The following is a 24,137-nucleotide window of genomic DNA, read 5'->3' on the forward strand; positions in this document are numbered from 1 at the left end:
ATCTCTTTAATTTTCTCGTTTGCCTGCTCCACTTTTTTCTCCGTCTCGTTCAGCTGGAGCTGCTGTGCCGCAAAGTTTTTATTCATCACAGTCAATTGATGGTTAATACCATCGAGTTATTCCATCACCGGCTTGAGCATATCCACCAGGAGTTTGAGGACATCTGCTCCCTCTTCCGGTTTTGGACTCTACCCACCCATTTTCGTTTTAAACTTTCTCTGCTGGGCTGCCATCTTTCCCGTTTTGTTTACAATTTCTGCCGCTTCCCCACAACTCAAAAAACTCACCAAACGACTTCGCAGATCAGATAAGTCTCTCAAAACACTTTCGGTTTACTTCCTCCCCTCTCCCCCTTCATTTCCGTTAACCACTCTTTCGCACAAGAGGCGTCCCTCTTTGCAATCTCTGTTCCGATCGCAGGGGAGGGGGGAATAGCTTTTCAAACTACTCCGTTTTATTCAGAACTCACGTTCATTGTCGGCCAGTTTATCTGACCACGCTCGGTTTTACGTCATTCTGCACGATCTCCGGCACTTGTCCCGATCAGTCCAGCTTGTGCCCGAAGGCCACTCAGCGACTGGACCGTCGGGGCGGAGAGGAGCCTCAATTCTCCGGCCTTAACACATCGCCCCCTCAAAAGCCCCCTGGCCGGGAGCCTAGTGCAAGGGCTCCGCGGGGGTGTCACTTGAGGTGGCCCCCCTCCAGGCCGCTGGTGTGCGATTCGCCCTCCTCCGTTGTGAGGAGAGCGTCTGCCATCGCTGTTCCGTCGACCGGAAGTCCCCCATATAATTATTGTATTACTTATTATTTAAAAAGGTGCTTGGGATGGGGTGGGGAGTTCTCACCCTCTTTAACTATTCACATTTGAAAAGTCACAGGAGTGCTCCTGAATCACTGGGTAGTGTAAATTGCCAAGGGTATAATAAGCTCCTGCAAAGTGATCTTTACCATCTGCTAATGGCAACCATTTGATGCCAACCATGATGGAGAGGACAGGGAGTGAGTTGCCCTCAGGCAGCTTGTTTTTCCTTGTGTTGGATGCTTGCCAAACACCAAGTCCGTTTTCAAAACCAATGCAAGAACTGTTTCACTTCAGAAGTTAGGGACAGAGTCTTTCATCTTGTATTATTTGTACAAAAAAGTAGGGGACTTGTGAACACTCACAGGATTTCATGATCTCTACGGTGGTGAAAAGGGGACTCATGCTCCGCCCTTGAAAAGATCATGGACAGGGGAGAAAATAGACCCCAAAGATAAGTTCTGGGAGGCATGTATCCTCGGGCCAGTTCACGAATTGAGTAATTTCTGCACTCCCAAGACTGCTCACAAAACAAATACATATTAAGTATTAATAGTTAATATTATTAAATATTGGAAATGCCAGTAATAAAATTCGCTTTTACCAAGAAAGACTGACAAATGCACCCCTTTGCTGCCAAGAGGACCACTGAAAAAGAGGAATAACTGAACGAGCATCACAGATCTTCCACGCCCTGCAACCACTTATAGTCGGTGAAAGGGCAGCACCCTTCTGCCGCCCAAAGGCGCCCTTGTTGCTCAGTGGTACTGGCAGACAAGAGCAACCCATGGGCACCTGGTGCTGAATCCCAAGAACAATCAGAACACCAGACAACCTCTTCTACACAGTGGCCCTTTGTGATGGCTGAAAGGAAGCAAGCTGAGCCCTCTCTTACACTGTGGTGCCAGGTACCTCCATGTCTCCCTTACCTACAGGGAACATTCCCTTGATGGAAGTTCACATATGCAACCTTTGCAGTACTGGTGGGGGGAGAGAAAGCCTGGGGGTGGGAGGTCTGCAAGGATAGGAGGTTCTTGTGCCACAGAACGTGGCACTTCCCCAATGTTAGTGTACACAAATGATGATGCTTCTATGTATGCATGAGCATGCACACAAAGAAATCTCGTGTGCCTTTTAAAAATATAAGTTGCTTTATTTCTATGATAAATTTAAAAACATCAGTGAAAGTGAGAACGGGATATCATCAAAATTTTCTATAAAGAAAAAAGGTGAACAGACCAACAGGAAGAATGCTGCTCATGGTGGTCACCCCTGGATATGCACATAGTCCTCTGGGTAATGAATATTGCCTGTTATGAATATGCTTTAAATACAATTTTTTTAAAAAAATAAATAAATATCTACAGCAGATCTTTTCCTGGGTCATTTAAGGGATGCACAAGGCATTCTACAGCAGCCATCAAGCTATCTGTTGGAAATCCCTGATCAATAAGATAACCAAATAATTTTTCCACCAGTGGAAACTATGCTACACAGTATCATGAGCAGCACTTGATTTATTTATTTTTTTGGCTAGGAAAACCAACCACCTCTCCTTGCAGCAACAAGAAGAAGGGGAAACCAGATTATAGATCACCATAGAAACTAAACTGCCAGTGTCAGCTGAGCCCTCCACAGGAGATATTTAAGGGATATCAATGTCCTGTTAATACCAGAAAGCTGTAGATCCTGAGCATGGGAGGTTTATCTTCTGTGTTTCCACTGGAAGCACAGACTTCCAACTGGGTTCCTGAGCATGGGAGGTTTATCTTCTGTGCTTCCAGTTGGATAGGACTGAAGTCAGAAAGGAGGAAGAGAGAATTATCTTCATAATGAAGCTATGCAAGATGTGCATCATTTGGTGTCGTTTATTCCAAATGACAGCCAACTCTGTCCCAAAGGAACAGCTCACGTATTTACATCAGACTTGCAAAGAGCAGCACATATTACGTATGGTTTCACACACAGCCTGCAAGGAAATACAAAAGTAGGACATTGCTCTGGGATGTTATCACAGCAGTTACGCACAAAGATATGTTAAAATCTAGACCGGACAGATCACTCTTGAAAGGTGGCAGCTGGAAAGGAATTAAACAAACCTTAAATCTACTCTAGAATAGAGGAGAAAGCAGCAGCTGCTCCAAAAACTACAAAATGGAACTGCCGCACACAAAAATAGAACACAGCGATCAGATGGTGCATTATTTTAAAAGAAGATGATAAAACAAAGCACAGCAGCAGCCATAGTTAAGTAAGACTCTTTTGACACCTGAGTCATTGTGCAGGTTCAACAGATGCTTGCAAAGAAATCTCATGGGAAGATTTTCCACAAGTCAACTTGCTAAGTTCCAAGAGAGGCAATTATTGCTCCAAAAAGCCTCTGAAAAGCATCTAAAAAAACAAAAACCCATGACAGCAAGGCTAAACGATGGAAAACAGAGATCTCCTTGAACTCCCTTTCCCATTGCACATATAACCAGAATCTGGTCAGGAAAAAAGAAGGACACAGAAACAATTCTGTTCCACAGCACAAACAGAAATGAAGGGCTTCAAGGTTCCTCCAGCACTTCATGATCTCATCTAAGATCACATGGGAAGATCATTCGACCACATTAATTGTCAAAACAGTCATATCACAAGACCCACTTGAGGCAACAGCCTCTTGGAGACACCGGCAACAGCTAGAAGCCATTCACTGTGAATTCTTAAGATGGATTTGTAAACACTGGGATGCTGGAAACTCATCAAACACTGCTGAAAAATGCATCCAAATAGGACAACTGCCCTGCACCAGTATATTTTATCATTTTAGCCTGTAGTGAGGGACAACAGGAGCATCAAAGTAGAACAGATTCAAAGAGGATGGGTACTTCAGTGGCTACTAGTCATGATGACTAAAGAGAACCTCCACATTCAGAGGCAGTAAAACCTCTGAATACCAGTGCCAGGAGGCAACATCAAGGGAAAGTCTTAGTCTCTATGCCTTGTTGTTGGCTTGGCCACTGGTTAAGACAAGATGCTGGACTGGTCTGATGCAGCAGGGCTCTTCTCATGTTCCTAAAAGTCAATTGAATAAATCTTCATAAATTGCTTTCAATGACATGGGTATATTTGGGGCATATGAATGAAGCATTATTTAGCGGACCAAACCAACCTGTTGTTCAGAAAACCATTTTAAATGCATTGCGTGAACTCAATATGTAATCCTGTGCAGATGTATAACATTAAAAGCACAAAACTGCCATTCTAGAGGTGATGCTGCCAATCAGATTAAAAACAAATCCATTTCGGCAGCACGCAATAAATAAATTAGTTAATGAGTTTCACTGGGCTTTTATTGGTTCTAAGATTCCTCTTCACCAGACAGCCTTGGTCCTTGTTCAAATTTCCAAACACCCTCCACTACCTATATTTTACATACAATAACAAAAAATAGGATAAAATGCTGATTATTGGCTTTCTTCCTCCTGCACAACCCCACTCCTCTCCTCCAGTACACTCCATTTCAATCCACTCAGTTTTTCCTCTAGTTGCTCGGGCTGAATTCATTAGTCATATCAGAACTTTGCCTATTTTTTGCCAGCAAATAAAGTCTTCACAATTCTGTCAATGTTCATAATGACATAATAGACTGTAAGCTAGATAAAGAATGTTATTCATGTCTTAGACTGTTTGCCATTCTCATTGTTTGCTACAATTTTTCTCCGATTTTTATAGCCTTAGACAAATAAAATTCAACTTTACTACCCCCATATTTACTGGCAGGTTTATCTAATTTTGTTTAAAATAAGAAGTCAATGATATTTACAGCAAAACTAGACAAGACATCACATTTCTCAACAGTGTGGAGCATCATCGTGCATTGGGAAGAAAAAAAAAGAGCTACTCCAGTAGCGCTCAATGAACTGATTTTCATCACTAGTAGATTTAAACGATGTAAACCTCCACATATAAGCTAGACTGTTCACAGTTATCATAAACCCTTTCACTGCTGTGGACCACACAAGAGATGGTTCAACCTTCAGTGAAGGGCTTTGTCAAAAAGCTGTCTGGAAGTTCAAGTCCACATGGCTGGGTTATAATAGCTGACACTTATATGGTTGGTGAGGCAAGACTTTCCATCGCAGAAGTCACAATGATTCTTCCTCAGCAAGGCTTGTTCTGCTATGTATTTAATGTTTCTTGCTTTAACAATGCTTTCCACCAATTTAACTGAGGAAGGAGTTTGGCTAGCAAGCTTTTAATTCCGTGGGTCCTTACTGGTTCCTTTATTAAGAATTAATGATATGTCGCTTGCCTTCCTGCCCTCTGGTGAGGAGCCAGTTTTAATGACAAGCTGCGTATTTTCATCAGATAAAGAATTCAAATTTGAAACTGTTGATTAAGGACTCTTGGGTGTGTGCCACTGGGACCTGATGCAGGGTGGCCTGTCCATTAGGTGCATTTAGGTGATCGCTTAGGGCACCAGAGATGGAGGCATGCCAAAACCAGCCTTGTCATCACGCCGCCCACCCACTGCATTAGGGCCAGTAGCAACCCAGTGAGCAGCCCAAGGCAAGCCTGCTCCTTCCCTCTATCTGTTGGGTGGCCCTCTTCCTCCTTCAGGAAGGCAAGTTTGTGGGCAGGGCCCCAATACACCCATTTTAGGAGGTATGGGACAGCAGCAAGCCACAGTCCTAGCCCCAGAAAATGGTGTATGTGAGGACAGCTTCACAGGGGTGGAGGGTGGCACCTTTCCCACAGTGCAGGGTGGTGATGAAGTGATTTGCTTAGAGCACTAAAAATCCTTGGCCTGGCCCTTATCTGGTGCCTCACCATCTCCAAACTGTTATTGACTTCAAGAGTACTGAACAGTTGTGAGGAAAGCACACTATCCTTATATAAAGAAGTTTACATTTCAAAAGTCACATTTATAATTTGTCTCAAACTACCCACAGAGTCTGCATATTTTCAGTTTTACAGAAGAGCATGCAGACAATTGGCAGAATCTACCAGACAGTTCTCAGCCACAATTAACGGGAATTGAACAAGAGCAGGAGAAGTTCCCTCTGGCTTCAGACCACCTTCTCCATTTCTTAAAAACAGTTGGTAAGCTAGATTCAATTAATTTATGTTGAAAATGGCACTGACCCAATACCACACTTACAGATTCACTCCAGATCACTGGCGAGAAGCTAAACTGTCATAAACGCTGTCATGTGTTGTTACTCGTTTCCTAATGACAGAAAGAGGAAGCCTCTTTTACATTGGTCTTTGTATTAATGTAATAAGTCAACTTCAGTCCTAAGGTTGCTTAACACTTTCACCATTTAAGCAAGGTGGAAAAGGGGATTATAAAAGGTCACGTTATGATTAATGAATTATAGACCTCCACCTTGTACTCCAATGTGAAAGTCAGAACAGTTAAAGGAAATGGTGTTCCTACACAAAAATAAATGTCCCTTCAACCATATATATACTGGTGATGGCAAAACAGACCTACAATGCATGGCCACAACTAGGCTAGTTTCCCACTAATGCAGCCACTAAAAATGAAAGAGGAAGTCAACAGAGAGGCCTTGCAGTTAATATCTGCAGTATTGCAAAGGCAAGTCACAGTACATATTACTTTCTTCACAGTACTCATCAAACTTCACCCACTGGTTGGACAAGAGTTGTCAGGATTATTTTCTCCACAGTTAATCTGCACTACCTCCTTGAGACACATTTCTTTAAATTAATGTGAATTACTCCCTAGGGCATCGGCATGAGCCACAGGGAACATGGGGCTTTCCAAAGTAAAAAATGTACAACTTAAGAGGACAACAAATGCACACTTAAAAAGATGGCTTGCCTTAATGGCAGAACCATGCCACAACATCTACTGTGAGAGGGCAGAGCTAGTCATATCTTTTGGCTGTGTCTTGGCTGCTCCTCTGGACATCCCAGATCTGGGAACACAAGTGAACAGTTTTTCGTTTTATCTAGCAACCTAGTGCGATGCACTGGGCAGAAATGAAACAGTCCTCTGTCCAACACATACATACCTAATAAATGCGGAGCACTGGAGAAGCCTCCTTGGGGTATCGCTGATTACCCATTTTTGCAGAGTAAGATATGCCAGCACTGATCTATAGGCACTGAACACTGCACTGAGCAGCTTGGCTGGCATGGAATATGGAAGGACATATTTTCAGCCAGTGGAACAGATTTTTTTGCCACCCTGAAAAAGTGTGTCCTCTCTCCCTAGCATTCTTGATTAAAATTATTATTGTGGAATCACGCAAAATCCTAACTGAGGCATTAAGTTCACTAAAATAACAAAGAATCTTATGGCATTGTTAAGGACTACCAAATTTATCATAGCTTTCATAAACTGAAGCCTATTTTATTTGATGTATGAAGTGTTACATTTGGTTGACACAGTGGGCTGCACTGGTTGACAAAATCTTACAGTACAATAAATGTGTTATGTCTTTCAGGTGCCATAAGACGCTTGCATCATTTCAGCTGTAGCAGACTGTGCCCCTGGAAATTCACTCTAGCTGGTACTGGGCCCAAACAAAGGTGAGTCTCCAAAATCAGTATAAAACCCCACCCTTAGTTACAAGTGTCTGGTAACAGCAATTCAGAACGCCTTATTCTCTGACAGTTAGACATGTCTGCTGCCACTGAGATCTTTAATTAGCAGACCAAACAACATGTGCTGGAACCCTAAGGAAATGAACAATGCATTCACCATTCCTGCCTCCAGAATCCACACAGACCAAACCTGAACACACTGCAAATATTTAACTCTAAGCAGACATTTAATTGGGCTGCTTCGTACAATTACAACGTGTAAAGTAAATCACAGTGCAGTCCTATACAAAATGGAGTCTATGTAAGATTGCACTGTAAGACTCCTCTGTTCCTGTGTTTAAAATCTCTTTTCCAAATAGCCTGCTTTTATAAACGGTATTTCATATCCCTCAGGGTATATGGATATAGCAGAGTCAGCAACGTACAATTTAGCTCTCAGGTTCATTAAATCCCATAAGCTATGTAAGTGCACTGCTGATATCGTGCTACCGTTAGTAACATAATCAATAAAACATTCTGATTCTTGGTTTGTTCCTTCTCACAGAGACCTCAGCTAAAATATCAGGAAACACAGCTAAGGGTAAAATACAGGCCTGGGGTGAAGCCCCAATGGTGAATGGAAAACAAAGCTGGATCCCTAACTTGGGAAGAAAAGCAGGATAAAAAAATGCCTAAATAAATGTGACACCACGCTCATCCACAATTACTTCTCAGTTGATCTCCCCGAGAAGTGTGGTATAGTAGTTAGAGTGTCAGACTAGGATCCGGGAGACCACAACAAATCCCCACTGTGCCATGTAAGCTTGCTGGGAGCACTGGAGAAGCATCAGCAAAATGTGTTGCTAAATATGGTTTTTGCTGGGTATCCTTGGGCCAGTCACACACTCTCAGCCTAACTTACTTCACAGGGTTCATGTGAGGATAGAATGGAGGAGAGGAGAACAATGTCAGCTGCTTCGGGGGGGGAGCTAATGGGGAGACAGGTGGGATATAAATAAACGAAATAAACTATAATTCAAACAAGTAGTCTTCCTTTATAAATAAATAAGTAAACAAACAAGACCCATGCCAGGAAAAGCAGGGAAGATTCACATTGGCCATAATCTGAAAATGGCCACGGATTTAATTTCCACGGAACAGCCCTTAAAGCCACACAGAAGTTATGAAAGGAATCCATCTTTCCTACTTTTTCCATCATCATGGATGTTATTCCCTGCGACAGAAAAAGGAAGCTGCGGAGTGGCCCAAGAAGAAGTGCCATTCAGGTTACAAGATGTCCTTTTCTTTCTTTTAAAGGTCTTTGTTCCATCTGAAGAATATAGCCAATGTGCCCTCTATCGTTTCAAGGAGCTCCTGGTTCAAATCTCTCTTCTGCCATGACCTCACTTGAGCAGCATTGCTGACAGGCACAAAGATGGTTCACTGCCAGGTTTCCATGCCTCTGAGAGCCAGTGCGATGTAGTGGCTCAAAGTGTCGGACTAGTATCTGGGAGATCTGGGTTCGAATCCTCACTCGTGCCATGGAAGCACGCTGGGTGAACTTGAGCCAGTCACACACTCTCAGCCTAACCTACCCCACAGGGTTGCTGTGAGGGTAAAATGGAGGAAAGGAGAATGTTGCAAGCACTTTTGGGTCCCCATTGGGGACAAAGGTGGGGTATAAATAAATAGAATAAAATAAATCCTGGGATTGAAGAGAACACTTCTACTAATTCCATGGTATCATGATTTCCACCTGTAGCACCTTAATAAACTTAATTTATTTTCCGGGAATTGTGATCCTTAACCACAGCTATTAAGCATTCCAGCTACTGGGAATAACAAACCTGAATTTGTTGAGGTGCCACAACAATATGGAGTTAGTCGAATGGTTCTGTCTTCAGCCTCTGCATTCCTATATGGAGAGGGAGCACGAAAACCTGGCAAGTCACCACAATCATGCCCATTTGTGGCACCTGAACTGAGCCGCTGTGGCCTTAGGCAAGTCACTCTGTTTCAACCAAAGGTCTCCAACTGTAATAAAGCATAATAATTCTCATCTACGAGAAACAGCTGCTATAAGAATTACGCTGAGATAATATATGCAAAGCACTCTGAACACTTGAAAGCGCTAAATGCTACATAATTATTTTTAGAAACCCAAATTCCTAAAACCATATCGGCTTCTTTTGAAATACTGAATTTGGCTACTTGGAATGCCAAAACACTCCTGAGAGGGAGCTCCAGAATAGACTTCAGAGAAACTCCTGAGGAACTCCCTGCCTAGGAGCTAAATGTGTATTTTCTGTGCAGAACCTCATGCTTTTTAAAACCATGCCTTTCTCTCCTAATGTTCTTCAGCAGGCACACCCTGAGAAAAAGCCCATGAGGAACAAAACTCATTAGGCTGGATACTGTTTAAACCAGGAAGCTTTGCAACAAAAGCTTATAGCACTTTCTAGAGAGCCATGTTTCTCAAATCAGCTGCTAGCAGGAAGATTCACTGGAGGGTGAGCCAAAATACAGTATTCCACTGCAGCCCCCAAAGCGCTGGGAGGTTGAAACGGGAAGGAACAACCAAGCCCAGGGTTACTCAATCTGTCTTCAGCAACTACATTACAAATATGTTTGGACATGCTCTGCAGTTCTCTCTCAGCTAATCAATACATAGTTACACAACAGTGCAAACCTATACACTATATACAGACTTACTCCTGTCGAAACTCATTGATACCAATCAAATACAGTGGAAGAACTCTACACAGGATTGCATATAAAGTTTATCTTCCTCCAAGCATTCTGTTACATTACCAACAAAAAAACTAATAGTGTAAAGAAATCACCAGGAACAAAATAAATTCTACAATAACTACATCTCACTGCGGAACAAATCTGCTTTACAGAATTACCCTGACAACTGTTATGTCGGCAAATCCTCCTCAAAAAACTTTTAAGAATTTCAAAAAGCAGTACATGCTTTCCCCTCCCCCCCCCCCCCCCCCACCCACTAAAAAGTTAGCTAGCATACTTTGAATAATCTTATTTACGTAACCCTTAAAAATCCTAAAACTAAAGTTGTACATTTTATGTATAACTGTAACAGATTTCTTAAGATACAGCCCTGTAACTAGTTACAGTTGAAGATCATGATTTGAGTCCAGTAGCATCTTAAAGACCAACAAGATTCCCAGATATAAGCCCCTGAGAGTCAGAGCTCCCTTCGTCAGTTACAAGTAGGAATGGAGAAATGCTTAGGGGTTGAAGACCATGAGTTTTTCTTGTTATAAGCCTGAAAGATGGAGATCCGTGATCAGATAGCCTGGCTGTATGAACAAAACAAAACTTTAAAGCAGCCAGGAAGATGTGAATTTTGTTTGGAGCAGTTGAGCTGGGGTTCATGGCTGTTTAAACTGTTTCACAATTGATCCTCCACCACCCTTGAAAACTGTTCTTTTCCCTCGCTGTAGGTTTGATACCGGTCATGGCATCCCTCCTTTCCTCAAGACTGATAGTAGCTTCTGAGAGATTGATTTAGATTTGGAAATGGGGTAAGATTCAACACCACCATCCCTAGTGCTGCTCCTCCAGTTAAAAAAAAAAAAAATCAACCCCCCCCCGAACTTCTTAACAGTTTTAAAAAACATTAAGTGCTCTGCCCAGAAATCTTCCCCATCATCCATTTCAGCCTTTAGATCGCTTGCCGATGACAGGACAATTGTACTGATATCAGCAACAGGGTGGGAAAGAAAAAGCAACACTTACTTTGACGTACATATAGTCTAAATCATCTAACGCTTGGTGGGGCGAGCCACTGGTATTCTGAGTAGGAGCCACTGTAGATGTTACAAGCGACATGTTCTCTGTGTAAATGAGGTCTAGATTCGGAACTGATCCACCATAAAGTTCAGACAGCCCCTGACTGGAGTCTGTCTCTCAGCTCTTCTGCAAGACTGATAGTACCCACCTTTCAAAGCTATATAAAAACAAACCCTAACCCCCCCGGAAGAGGCCAACGTGTGACGGCCATGTCAGAACACTGAATTCCTTCATTGTTAAGGCTGTTCACAAAATCTGAGTTGACTCCTTCAGCCACACAAAGAGGAAGAGTGTTTTCCCTCCATGCCCCGAGAGAACTGTCTTGTGACAGTCATCAAATGCTGAAATTGAAAAAAATCACTCAGAGGAGAAGTTAAATAATTTGTCTTATCCATTCCCCTTAAGGCAGACTGCAAGCAGCTCTCTTGCACTGTGTCAACAGATGGGTTACCTACCTTCCTTCCTCCATTAAAAACATGATGATACTAAGACATGGTGGCTTCCTGAAAAACGGAACTCTTTTTTGGGGGGAGGGACTTCATGGGGGGGGTGCAATTCTGTCAGTAATGCCCCATCTTCATTTGTAATGTGCTCCAAGCCCTGCTGTTAAATGCCTCCCAAAATTAAGCTTCTATTCCACTAGGGCCTTTACTGAACCCCACTCCATATATGTATACAAAGTACAGACACTCCATTGGTATTTGGTCATCTTTAACGTCACTGATCCTGTAAACATTTAGCTCTGATCCAACTTCAGTCAGGCATTTGCAAAGTACCTGTTCATGACTGGCTGAACCACAATATGGATGGAGGTGTACACCCGAATAAATAACAACTGGGTAGCAGTAACACTGGGATGTTCATATAAATATACACTTCAATGAGCACCAAATTTATGTCTGTTCACAGATCTCCTTACCTGGACTGGGTTCCTTGCAGCTTGAGAAACTTAGTACACATGTATTTAAGTCACTGACAGTTTTACCTAATGCCATAATCTCCTGCCATTCCAGGAGGATATTACCTCATGTAGGACTATGAGTTTGCTGTGGTGCCATGAGAATGATCCAGAGCTAAAGAATACAGTATTGGATGCACAGCTCAGCCTTCCTTTAAAAACAGGGAGAAAAAGCCCGAACTGATGTAACAGCATGCTCAAATGTTGACATGAAATAATGCCCAGTGAAATCTCAGAAGCCAGACAAGGCGTCAGAGTGTGGCTGTGTGCCCAGAAGAAACTAAAAAAATTATGAAATAGCTTCAAAATTACAAAATTATGCAGGGTAATAGAAATCATACAAAACTGCATAATTTATATGAACAATAAAGGAATTTTATTATTTTTGTTGGGGCATAGCTCCAGGAAGCAATCCCTTATTATTCTGCAAGGACATTATAGTGCCCAGTTATTGGAAGCCACTAGTAGCTAGGAAACACAGGTGACAGCAGAGGTCTAGCTTCTGGGATGCTCTAACCCCAACATTATCACTTCAAAGAGAAAGGGACAGCTTCTCAGCATTCTGCCACATCACAACAGATGCTTCAGTCTCCAGCTTACAAACTCCTTTCCCTTCCCCTCCCCACAACAGACACCCTGTGAGGTAGGTGGCTTTCCCAAGATTATCCAGCAGTTGCAAGTGGAGGATTGGCGAATCAAACCCGGTTCTCCCAGGTTAGAGTCTGTGCACTTAACCACTACACCAAACTGGCTCTCCGACTGTTCCTTGCCAACATTTTCTTCTTAGTAAAGTGCTTAGGTAGTAAATTGTGTCATTTGATGTATATTTACATATTTATCTGATGGCTAGACCACTGACTGGCTTACTGCTTAAGATCTTTTCATAATGCAACTACCAAGCAACTACCAGGTCTTCAGTTTCTCCAGTTCCAAAGTTCTAACACAGACAAGGGTGAGAAGCTACAGAACAGCCAATGACACTAAGAGAAGCCTGCATGGTTACACTACTGGCAACTGAATTCTGCCATTCTCCATTTACTGGCCTTTAAGCAACCTTGTTGAATCTTCTCACAAATTGCTGATTCAGCTTATGCATCACATCACCAAAGAGTGGGAGTGGTTAGTAGTTCTGAGATTGGAGTCTATTCAGCATCTATCTACTGTTCATCTGGCACGCCCAAAGTAAACTGGCTTTGCTTTGTGAAAAGGGCATTTCAGAGTCAAGCCTTAGTGTGCATTATTAAGGAAATGTCATAAGAAGCAACAAGAATGTGGCATGTTATAGGAGGCCAGGATTTTTCAGAGGCTACTTCATACACAAATGATTGTCTATATAGGTGGCATCTCCATGTTAAGAAAATCAGGCATAATCACATATGAAACATACACACACACATTTGGGAAGCCTTCGCTAACAGTTATTCTATATGGAGGATCCAGGTTATCCTGATTTAGGTTCTTCAGTTTCTCATAATTTTATTAAAGCTATGACAAAAAGTGTTATGTCATAAATAAATATGGCATAACCCTGGCATCCCCACAACATGAACCTCACCTTTTAAGAGAACCATTGGATAAAACATTGGATAAAAAGATAAAACATTTAGCATAGCTGACTATGTTCAAAGTAATATTAGCAATTTAAGATTAACATTTATACAAGCTGTTGTGATGATCTCCTATTCTTGGGTTTTAGTTAGTTGTGGTTTTCTTTCCTTTCTCCCTAGATGTAGTTACCCCTTCCCAATTTGTCATTGTAGTTTGTAGTTTATTTAAAAAAATGCAATAAAAAATCCCCTCCAGGGGGACCACAAAAAACACACACATGAACCTCACCTCTAAACCTAACCTAATTTCTCCCCTATCATAATTTCACTATTGCTTTAAAAAGCCCTATTTGAGTATTCTAGCTGGCATTGAAAGCAAGTGGCTAGGAAATGAACTGTAAACTTAACATAAAAACAATCAATAAAAAGAACTGCACACAGATACACTTTATGCCATACAACAAAACACTCTGATGCAAAATGATAAATAAGATGTGTACATCTTTTGACAATTGCCAAGAGATTACATTAAAATCACTGCAGTCCACAATTAAATTTCTAGCTATCATGGTAACAAAGTGCCTGAGATCTGTCAAGTCTTGAGTCCTGACTTAGTACCTGACCCCTTTAACTGGAGATAACAGGAATCGAACCTGGGACATACTGCATACAAAGCAGATGTTCATGACATGACTCAAAATGTTTAATTGGGTTCCAGTTTTTTTACTGGACAGTAAGGATTACAAAATACATTATTCACCAGCTTGCTTTACAGATCTACAAGGAACTTGCACCAACAGAATATGCTGTCCAAAACCACAGACACTCCCCGCCCTGATAATCATTTCCTCCTCAGAACACATCCAGCATTCAGACAAAGCAGTCTAAACCAAAATATAGCTGTAGGAAAGAACAAGAGTCCAGGAGCACCATAAAGACTAACAAAATATGTGGCAGGGTAGGAGCTTTCATGAGTCACTGCTCATATATTTTGTTAGTCTTTAAGGTGCTACTGGACTCTTGCTCTTTTCTACTGCTACAGACAGACTAATATGGCTACCCATCTTGATCTGTCTCCAAAATATAGCCGTTGATATCTGGTCCCTTTTTCACTTACCCAGGTGGCATTATGTGAATTAAAAATTATATTTGTAGAAGCAACACATTTTTGCTCTCTTGAAGGATAGCTTCAAATTTCAGTATGATAGTTCTGTATCCACGTTCATTGCCTTAAATAACTAAAAGCAAAATAAAAAGGTTTAAAAATCGAAAAATTATGCATTATTTGAGTAAATTGGCAGTATCACATCCTAAAGGTTTCCCTTGCTCGAAAGCCAGTTGAATCCAACTCTAAGGTGTGGTGCTCATCTCCGTTTCCAAGCCGAAGACCCAGCGCTGTCTGAAGATGTTTCTGTGGTCATGTGGCCGGCATGACTAGACACCGAGGTGCACAGAATGCTGTTACCTTCCCACCAAAGCGGTACCTATTTATCTACTTGCAATTTCTTGCTTTCAAACTGCTTGGTTGGCAGGAGCTGGGACCAGAGACAGGAGCTCACTCCGTCATGCGGCACTCGGGTCTTGAACTGCTGCAGTTCAGCGTCTTAACCACTGAGCCACCGCAGCCCCTAGTCCTACTTATTTCCAATGCTGGTCTAACATTGCAGTTTGTGATATTGCACTAGCATGGGGATCAATATGGCCCATGTTAAACATTTATTTACCAGTTTTAGGAGTAAGTTATAGATATGTCAGGCCATAAACGTGTCATCTAATTGGGGGGGGGGAATATTTCACATATTGTTTATGGGGAAGTGCTTCAGGGATATTGTATGCATTAAGAGAAATCACTTTGAACCAACAGAAGTACAAACTTGGCATTCTGCCTGCTATTTATTACTTTTATTTAAATATGCATTTCTTGTAAACATATATAACTGCTTTGGAACTGATTTTTTCCTTGGAAGCAAGAGGACATGCAGTTAGCAAAACAAGGTATTTGTCACTACAACTGTAGTGGAATGTACTCAAAGCCTATCTACAGTCTAGGGTAATGTGACTGACAAACCAGAAATTTTTTAAAAACTTCACATGGTTTGGCTGGTTTGCAATCATGGCTTGTGCCAGCTGTGATTTAACTTTGGCTGCAGTCACACACGCTAAATAATCAACTTTCAATTCACTTTCAGTGCACTTTCCAACTGGATTTTTATTGTGTGAACTGGCAGAATCCAGTTGGAAAGTACACTGAAAGTCAATTATTTAGTGTGTGTGACCGCAACCATGGTGTCTCAACAGATAAAACTATAGCTTACCTCCAGAAGCCACTGAACCTAGAGACTAGATGACTAAGCAGATGGAAAATACAGACAGGTAACTTTTATTAATTTATACCCTGCTTTCTCCCAATGGGGAACCAAAGCAGTTTACAATGCTATTCTTTCCTCTATGTTATCTCATAACAATTTTATGAAGTAAACTAAACTGAGAATATGTGACTGGCCCAAGGTTAGCCAACAGGCTACCATGGCTGCATGGGAATTCAAACCTGCATCTCCCAGATCCTAGTCCAACACACTGACCCATTACACCACCTTAGACCAAGACTTGCCTGCTGCACACTTGCAAGCTCAAACCATGGCTTGGGTTGCAGATTATGGTTAGCACAAACCATGCATTGGCATAACATCAGAACTAAATCAAAGTTTAACGCAATTAAGTCTGTTACAATTAACTGAGGTGCCTTTTCAGCTTAGTAAACCAAAATCTTAAAATAAAACTACATAAGAACATAAGAGAAGCCAATGTTGGATCAGGCCAATGGCCCATCCAGTCCAACACTCTGTCACCCAGAGGCCAAAAATACCAGGTGCCATCAGGAGGTCCAGCAGTGGGACCAGGACACTAGAAGCCCTCCCGCTGTTGCCCCCCCCCCCAAGCACCAAGAATACAGTGTGCATCACTTGCCCCAGACTGAGAGTTCCTATCTATACCTTGTGGCTAATAGCCACTGACAACAAACTCTAGCTTGAAGATGAAACTAATGGACTTTTTACAATAAACTGCATATGTAAGAATGTGTATATATAATATCCGCCTAAGCAAGCAGTTATGAACACACTTCCCCAGCTAAGCTTCAAAGGGCAAGAGTGAGGCCATGGAAGCAGTCTCTAGGTTATGGGTAGTGAGGCTGTAAATATTAATTAACATGCACCATTGCAGAACAATTTAAGACTGCCTGAAGAGAAAGAGCTAAATTAGCCTAGGGCTCAATGAAAGTAAGTTCTCCTTCACACTGTTCTAGGTTTAGGGTTGCCAGTTCCAAGATGGGGGAATACCTAGAGATTTGGGGGGTGGATCCTGAGGAGGACGAGGGTTGGGGAGAGGAGGGACTTCAATGGGGTACAATCCCATACAGTCTACCTTCCAAAGCGGCCATTTTTTTCCAGGTGAACTGATCTCTGCTGCCTAGAGATCAGCTGTAATCCCAGGAAATCTCCAGGTACCATCTGGAATCTGGCAACCCTATCTACATTATCTGCTAAACAGGTAGACAAAATCTGAAAATAATGCAGTCTAGTTTGCAATATACCTTTATGAGAGATAAGCAACTATGGAAAGAACATGAATCACGGCAACCTCAATATTTCATAAACCACGGGGAAATGGTCCCAAACACAGCTTGTGTTTAACTGCCTAAGCCCCGGGCTCCTTTGTACTATATTCTAAAAAGGGGATTTGGGGGGTGGATCCTGAGGAGGACGAGGGTTGGGGAGAGGAGGGACTTCAATGGGGTACAATCCCATACAGTCTACCTTCCAAAGCGGCCATTTTTTTCCAGGTGAACTGATCTCTGCTGCCTAGAGATCAGCTGTAATCCCAGGAAATCTCCAGGTATCATCTGGAATCTGGCAACTCTAGCAACCCTATCTACATTATCTGCTAAACAGGTAGACAAAATCTGAAAATAATGCAGTCTAGTTTGCAATATACCTTTATGAGAGATAAGCAACTATGGAAAGAACATGAATCACGGCAACCTCAATATTTCATAAACCACGGGGAAATGGTCCCAAACACAGCTTGTGTTTAACTGCCTAAGCCCCGGCCTCCTTTGTACTATATTCTAAAAAGGGGAAACCTCTAAAACACTATCTTTACTAGGTCTTTGGGAAATTGGCAGGTCCATTTCAGAGCTTTTCTTCTATTATAGAAAAAGCAACAGCATTGCAACAACTAATGCAAATCGATATTTATTTGGGGAATTTATACACTGCCCCTCCAGAGTCCTGCTCGAGGCAGCTTCGTAGTAAAGCAACATTTATCATTATAAGTTAAACCGAATACAATTTCTTTCCTTATATCCGGAGGACTTAAACAGCATACAGTTCCATTTCTTAGTTAATTTATCATTAACTTGCTGTAGATGCTAGGGCTCTGGAACATGGCAAAGGATTAAACGTATGAACCATAAAATGTTTGATAGTTTAAATGATTGTTTTATTACGTGAAATTTATGTCCCTAGTGCATCCATCTGAGTGCCCTAAACGAACTGACCACCAAGATGCTAGATCTTGAAGAATGACACACAAACCCACTTTTGCCTTTCCAAACCAAAGTCATTCATCTTTGTTCTCATCTAATGGACTTTTTTGTAGCCTTTAGTTGTTATGAGTCTCTGTGAATTTGTGTAGCCCTCATTTTGAGAAGAAGGTATAAGACAGTCAAGCCTCTTTGCATTATCCTGTGGCTGCAATCCTAAGGGCACTTCCCTGGGAGAAAGCCCCACTAAATAATGTGGGAGTTGCTTCCACAGAGACCTGTTCAGGATTATTCCCTATGAACTGACCAGCACTAATGTGACAATTTCTTGCTCCAGCAGTTCAGCAAAAGACAAAGAAAACTTCTCTTAAGAGTCATGATCAGGAAAGCAACAGTTAGCAAGCATACGCAAACAAGGCTATCAAAAGCTATATGAGGTCGTGAGCTAACTGTGCTTCTCTAGTCAGTTCCTACTGCTGATTCCATCCCCTAAGAATGTGTGAACCCCCTCAGTTGCTGCTCTCCAACTTTACCGAACAGCCTACCAAAGAAAGTGAGGAAAGCGCCTTCCCTTGTAATCTTTAGATATACATGTAAGACTATTCTGTTTACACGCCAATGATTTTTCTTTTATTTGCCTTTCTGGTGGACTGTTATTACCAACTACTTTGTCTCCCCCATATGCCCTAGATACAAATCAAACACTACTTAATATATGTCCAGAATCAGCACTGGTAGTTCAATGAAATAATTAGTAAAAGGCAGAATGCCCCTCCCCCAATTCTTAAAAGGTAAAGGTTTCCAACTCTAGGGGGCGGTGCTCATCTGTTTCCAAGCCAAAGAGCCAGTGCTGTCCAAAGACTTTTTCTGTGGTCATGTGGCCAGCATGATTAAATACTGAAGCGCACAGAACAATGTTACTTTCCCACCAAAGCAGTACCTACAACCAAACAAGACCCTGGTGTTCCAAGACCAGATGTCTCATTTCTCTGGATGGGCAACTGGATTTTGGCCACTGTGTAACACAGAGTGTTGGACTGGATGAGCCACTGGCCTGATCCAACATGGCTTCTCATATGTTCTTATGTTCCAACTGGGCTGGGACTGTGGTGCAGGGACTTGTGCCATTTTCCCGATGTAAACTGTCTGTCTACTGATGCCATTTACCCAGTAAGAAAAACACCAGGAAAACAACAAAGGCATAGGGAAGAGTTATCCTACCCCACATAAAAAAACACCACTGTGGCCCTGCTCCAGTACAGGCCTTCTCACAGCTACTATGTAATATAAGTTTAAAGAGACAGGAGAACCAGTCAACAGATCTCCAACTTCTAATTTAGGCTGGCCCTCAGCCAAAGCTAAAAAGTAAACATAAAATAACATAAAACAATTTAAAAGAGGCAATGGTATAAAAAAAAAGTTTTGGTATTACAAGCTATATGAACTCAAGCTGAATACTACCAGAGTGAGAAACAAGAGAATTTAAGACATGTTCAATAGATGTTCTACAAGACAAACTGGTTTGTAAGAAAAAAAAGCAAACAAACTGGCAAATGCCACAGATTCTTCACTAGACAGAAGAGCTGATAAGATAAATGAATCATTGTGTGCAATAGGACTTGGGTGATAGAGACTATTTAGCCAGGTCACCTTTATTCTAGGAACAGAAGATGAAGCAGAGTACATTGACAGAATCAGAGATCTAAATGTATAGTAATTTGGGGGGGGGGGGGAGAAAGAGGTTGAGAATCTAGTATTCTTCATGCTCCAGTCCCTTTTAGGATCCACAGAGCCCTGTGAGATCATATAACACAAACAGCAATAGCCAACCTGCAGATTAATTCTAGAAGCACATATAGCCATAACTCTGTGGTCAGACGATGGCTTCATTTTTCAAGCCTTCACGCTGAAAAGTTGTATGTGTGTATGTTTGCATGTGAGTTTGCTCTATCCTGAGTTCTCAAATGGAACCATCAAATGGAACTGTGAGGCAAAGCTCCCCTGGCCTCCTCCCAAGGGTTAATGTGAATAGTAACGAGCCTAGTTCATCCTGCAGGTGTTGCTAATTGGTCTCATGGCCTGTACAGTTGTTTTATCTTCAAGCCCAGAGATGAAGGTGGCATGATTAGCTTCTCATGAGAACTTGCTGCCCGTATGATGGGGGGAGGAGAGCTGGGGTGATCACTAGATAATCTTCTAGAGGCTTCTTCGAAGAGCGTGTCCTGATTGGATGTTACCCTCACCTGATGTTGCTGGGCCAAAAACAATAATTCAGCTAAGGCCCAAAGAAAAGAGGACTAGCTGAGACCCTGATGGACTGAAGGCCTAAGCTATGTTCTGCCTGAATTGCAATTGGGAACAGAGAATTTCTGAGCTTTGGCCTATGACTTTGGCACTTAAGGTTTGCGTTGTCTAATGCACGCTCTGAAAGTGTTAAGACGATCTAGTCTTTCTTGTTTTCTTGCTGCATGGTTTTTGAATAACGTATTGGCTGTTTAATAAACTTGCCTAATTGATTGATTCTGTAATAAACTTTATCTTTTATAATAAACCACAGTCTAGTTACTTGTGTGCATCCACCCTGAAGACCCACAGGGTTCAAGCCTTGTGATCTCTCACAGGAACCATATCTAAAATAGAACCATCTGATGGGGCCTAAAACGTCCTTTTCCTTTTGCTCCATACAATTTGCTTCATCATTTTACATAGAGTAAAAGAAGAGGGCACAATATTTAACAGGGGGGGGTGAGGGTACTCTTATTCCTCTTTTGGTCTTGCTGCTTCAAGCCATTGTAAATACTCAACTTTCCAAACTACAACCACCTTGAAATTGGTGTGCCTACATCTGTGCTCTGTGGACATTCTGTGGCCACACCTGCAGCCACAGCTAAAGACTGCTTGGGAACTCTGGCACTGTATGTTCTCATGAGCACTCCAAGCAGACTTTTCTTTTTTAGCAGTCACCCCAACACATCCTAACTGAGTAAGAAGGAAGCTTCCAAGGAAGATGTGAGACACAACTCATTGGCATCTCGGGCTCTTCACTCTCTTAGTATAGCCTCACTGTCCAGTACCAGCTGGGCATCCTTCGTAAACAAACAACAACAAAAAAGACACTGTGGCTGGCAATCTGTATTCCTTCTCAATCAAATCCTTTCATTAACATGCAGAATACATGCCATGCCAAATGATTACAATGAAGCCAGAGATACTTTTTTAAAAACACATAACAAGGATTATCATGAACCCGTCAAGAATGAGCTACAAAGATAACACTCTCTGCAATCTGTGGATTTTAGTTCCCCTCCACAATAAATCAGTTTATTTTTTTAAGGTGCCACAAAATGCTTTATTGCTCCCATCATGCATGGGGGCAGCTACAGGAGAGGATGTGAAACAAGAACATAGGTTTACAAACTGGTCCCCAAAGTTTAAATATAGCCCAATGAACTTCCTTCCTCCCTTATACTTTCAGCCCACCCCCCAAATAAAATAGGAAATGAGATGCCATCAGAAAGATGCTGTTAGAATACATTCCACTAAGGAGATGACAAGTGGCTGGCATTCCCTGGATGCTGCAAAGTCACACTGCTGGGGCTAGCTCTTTAATGGAAGCCTCAAAACTGCCCCCCTCCCATAACAGAGACAGGGAAGAAGGGCTGGAAAAACAGGAGGAGGAATATTAAACAGTGGCTCCTTGAAGACTTGCAACATTTTATTCCCGCATCAGCTTTCCTGAGTGAGAGCTAGCTTCATGAGATGCATGGGAAGGTTATCTCATTGAGGGCTAGAAAACAGGAGGAGCAGTAAACAACAGCATCTCTGCCTCGAACCTCCCTCCCCCACCTTCCCCATAAGAAGAATCCTCAGTATAATTTTCCTTCACCTGTCTACCTGAAGTGAGTTGTGACTCACAGAAAGTCATATGGCCAGAAGCGTTGTTAATCTTTAAGGTGCCACCGGACTTTGGGTTTCATTTTTTGCAACACCTTTTTGCAGTCTGAAAGACCAACAAACACTTTATTCCCTGCATCAGCTTTTGTGAGTCAGAGCGCTGGCTTCATGCGATGCATGGGAGTGTTATCGGATGAGGGCTGGAAAACAGGAGGAGGGAAATTGAACAGGAGGTCCTTTTGAAAAAAATACAGGCAACATTTTAACCTCTGCATCAGCTTTGGTGTGATGAACTGAGCTCTGACTCAGGAAAGCTGAGACCGGGACACAGACCCCATTGCTGTCTTTTCAAAAAGGTGCCACCAGGCCCATTTGCAGCCACAGAGAAAACAAGAGGAGGCCAATGTAACGGGAGATCTTTTTTAGAAGATAGGCGACGTTTTCTACTTTTTTCAAATTTTATGCTGTAAATATTTTGCAGCGACAGTCTACTGTCTGTTGCTGCAGAACACTGACAAAATTAAAATTTACCACAGCTCCCTCCTTGACTCCCAAACCCCCCTGGGAATTTCGGGTGGGTCTTGTCAGGTGCTTCTGGGCTGGATTTTTGTTTCCGACTCAGGAGGATGATTCCAGGCCCACCACTGCGTGCGTGTCAAGCGCAGCCGACCTGGGCGACCCTTCATGGGGTTTTCATTAAGGAGCCAAACAACACGGGCGTCCACCTTGAAGATGTCTAAAGGCACAAGCCTCTCTTTCGCGCCAGCGCTTGACCTCAGGCGGACGGGAAGAAGCGCAGCCCGCCTCTCCCTGCCCCACACACGGGCTTCTCCCTCAACCCCCACTAAAAACCCCTCATCGCCCGAGGCCTGGCCCGGCCTCCCTCACCGGGCGCCGCCAACCTTCCCCCCTCCTTAGCAACCACCCCTCCCTCCTTGCCAGGCGCCCTCCAACCGCCATTAACTGCCCCAGTCCAACGGCGCCTCAGCCCGGGCCTGGCCGCGTTCCCTTCTCAGCCCGGGCCTAGCCCCGCCGCCGCGCCTCATCTTCCCCTCACCTTGGTGTAAAGCTCGCAGGCTGCCATCGCGGAGCGGCCGCTGTTGCAGCTGCCGGCCGGCCGGCCGCGGCTCTCCTCGGTCTCCGCTGAAGGAGGCCAGAGGCGGGGTTGGGCAGGGCGGGGTTGCTTCGGAAGCCGGAGTCTTGAGGGGGAAAGAGGTGGCTGAGGCGGCGGCGGTGCTGCTGCTGCTGTTTCGCCTCAGGCCGACCAGGCTGCGTTCGCCATGTTGCTACCTGGGAAGCGCGGCGGCGGAGGATGGGGATGATGAATCCACTAGGCAGGCCCCCTCCTTCTGCTGCGGCGGCTCTTCATGCATTGTGGGTACCAGAGCCGGCGCGGGGATGCAGGCGGCCGTGGAGGCGGCAGCGTGGCGTCCTTGGACTCCTGAGCGCGCTCTGCCTCCCACCGGCTGCGGGTGCAAAGTGTCGGGGAAAGGGGAGGAAGCCCAGAGAGGCGAAGAAGGAACCTGGGTGGGTGGGTGGAGGGGCTTGTAAGGAAAGGGTTGGGGGAAAGGAGCTGTTTGGCAAGTTTCTTTCTTCCTTTCTTTCGCTCCTTTACTCAGAGTAAACCCACCCCTCATTTCTGTTTTGCAGCCTGATCCCTTATGGGCGCTTCTTAGGAAGTTCGTGCCAGTGGCTTGTTTTTTTGCATCTGACCCAGAGTGAGGATTGACTCAGGAAAATTTCTTGGTCTTTTAGCTGCCTGTAGGGATGCCAGCCTCCAGATGGGACCTGGAGGTCCCTAGAATTACAGCTCATCTCCAAACTACAGAGATCAGTTCCCAAGGAGAACATGGATGCTTTGGAGGGTGGACTCTATATAGCATTGCACCCCACTGAGGTCCCTGCCTTCCCCAAGCTCCACTCCCAGATCTCCCGGGGTTTCCCAACCTGGAGCCAGTTTGGTGTAGTGGTTAAGTGTGCAGACTCTAATCTGGGAGAACCGGGTTTGATTATCCACTCCTCCACTTGCCCCTGCTGATG

General features: G+C 43.3%; 1 protein-coding gene across 1 annotated transcript in view; it reads right to left on the minus strand.

Moving 5' to 3' along the window:
- MYO5A (myosin VA) overlaps window positions 1-23,181 on the minus strand; it is a 124,038-nt gene extending 100,857 nt beyond the window's left edge. The window contains exon 1 of the mRNA XM_015418672.1: window positions 23,155-23,181. Coding sequence (XP_015274158.1) covers window positions 23,155-23,181 — 27 coding nt within the window. The remainder of the gene's footprint in view (window positions 1-23,154) is intronic.
- Between the last annotated feature and the right edge of the window lie 956 nt (window positions 23,182-24,137).

The sequence above is a fragment of the Gekko japonicus genome, unplaced genomic scaffold (assembly GCF_001447785.1).
Source record: "Gekko japonicus isolate JY-2015 unplaced genomic scaffold, Gekko_japonicus_V1.1 scaffold150, whole genome shotgun sequence".
In the NCBI taxonomy this organism is placed as follows: Eukaryota; Metazoa; Chordata; class Lepidosauria; order Squamata; family Gekkonidae; genus Gekko; species Gekko japonicus.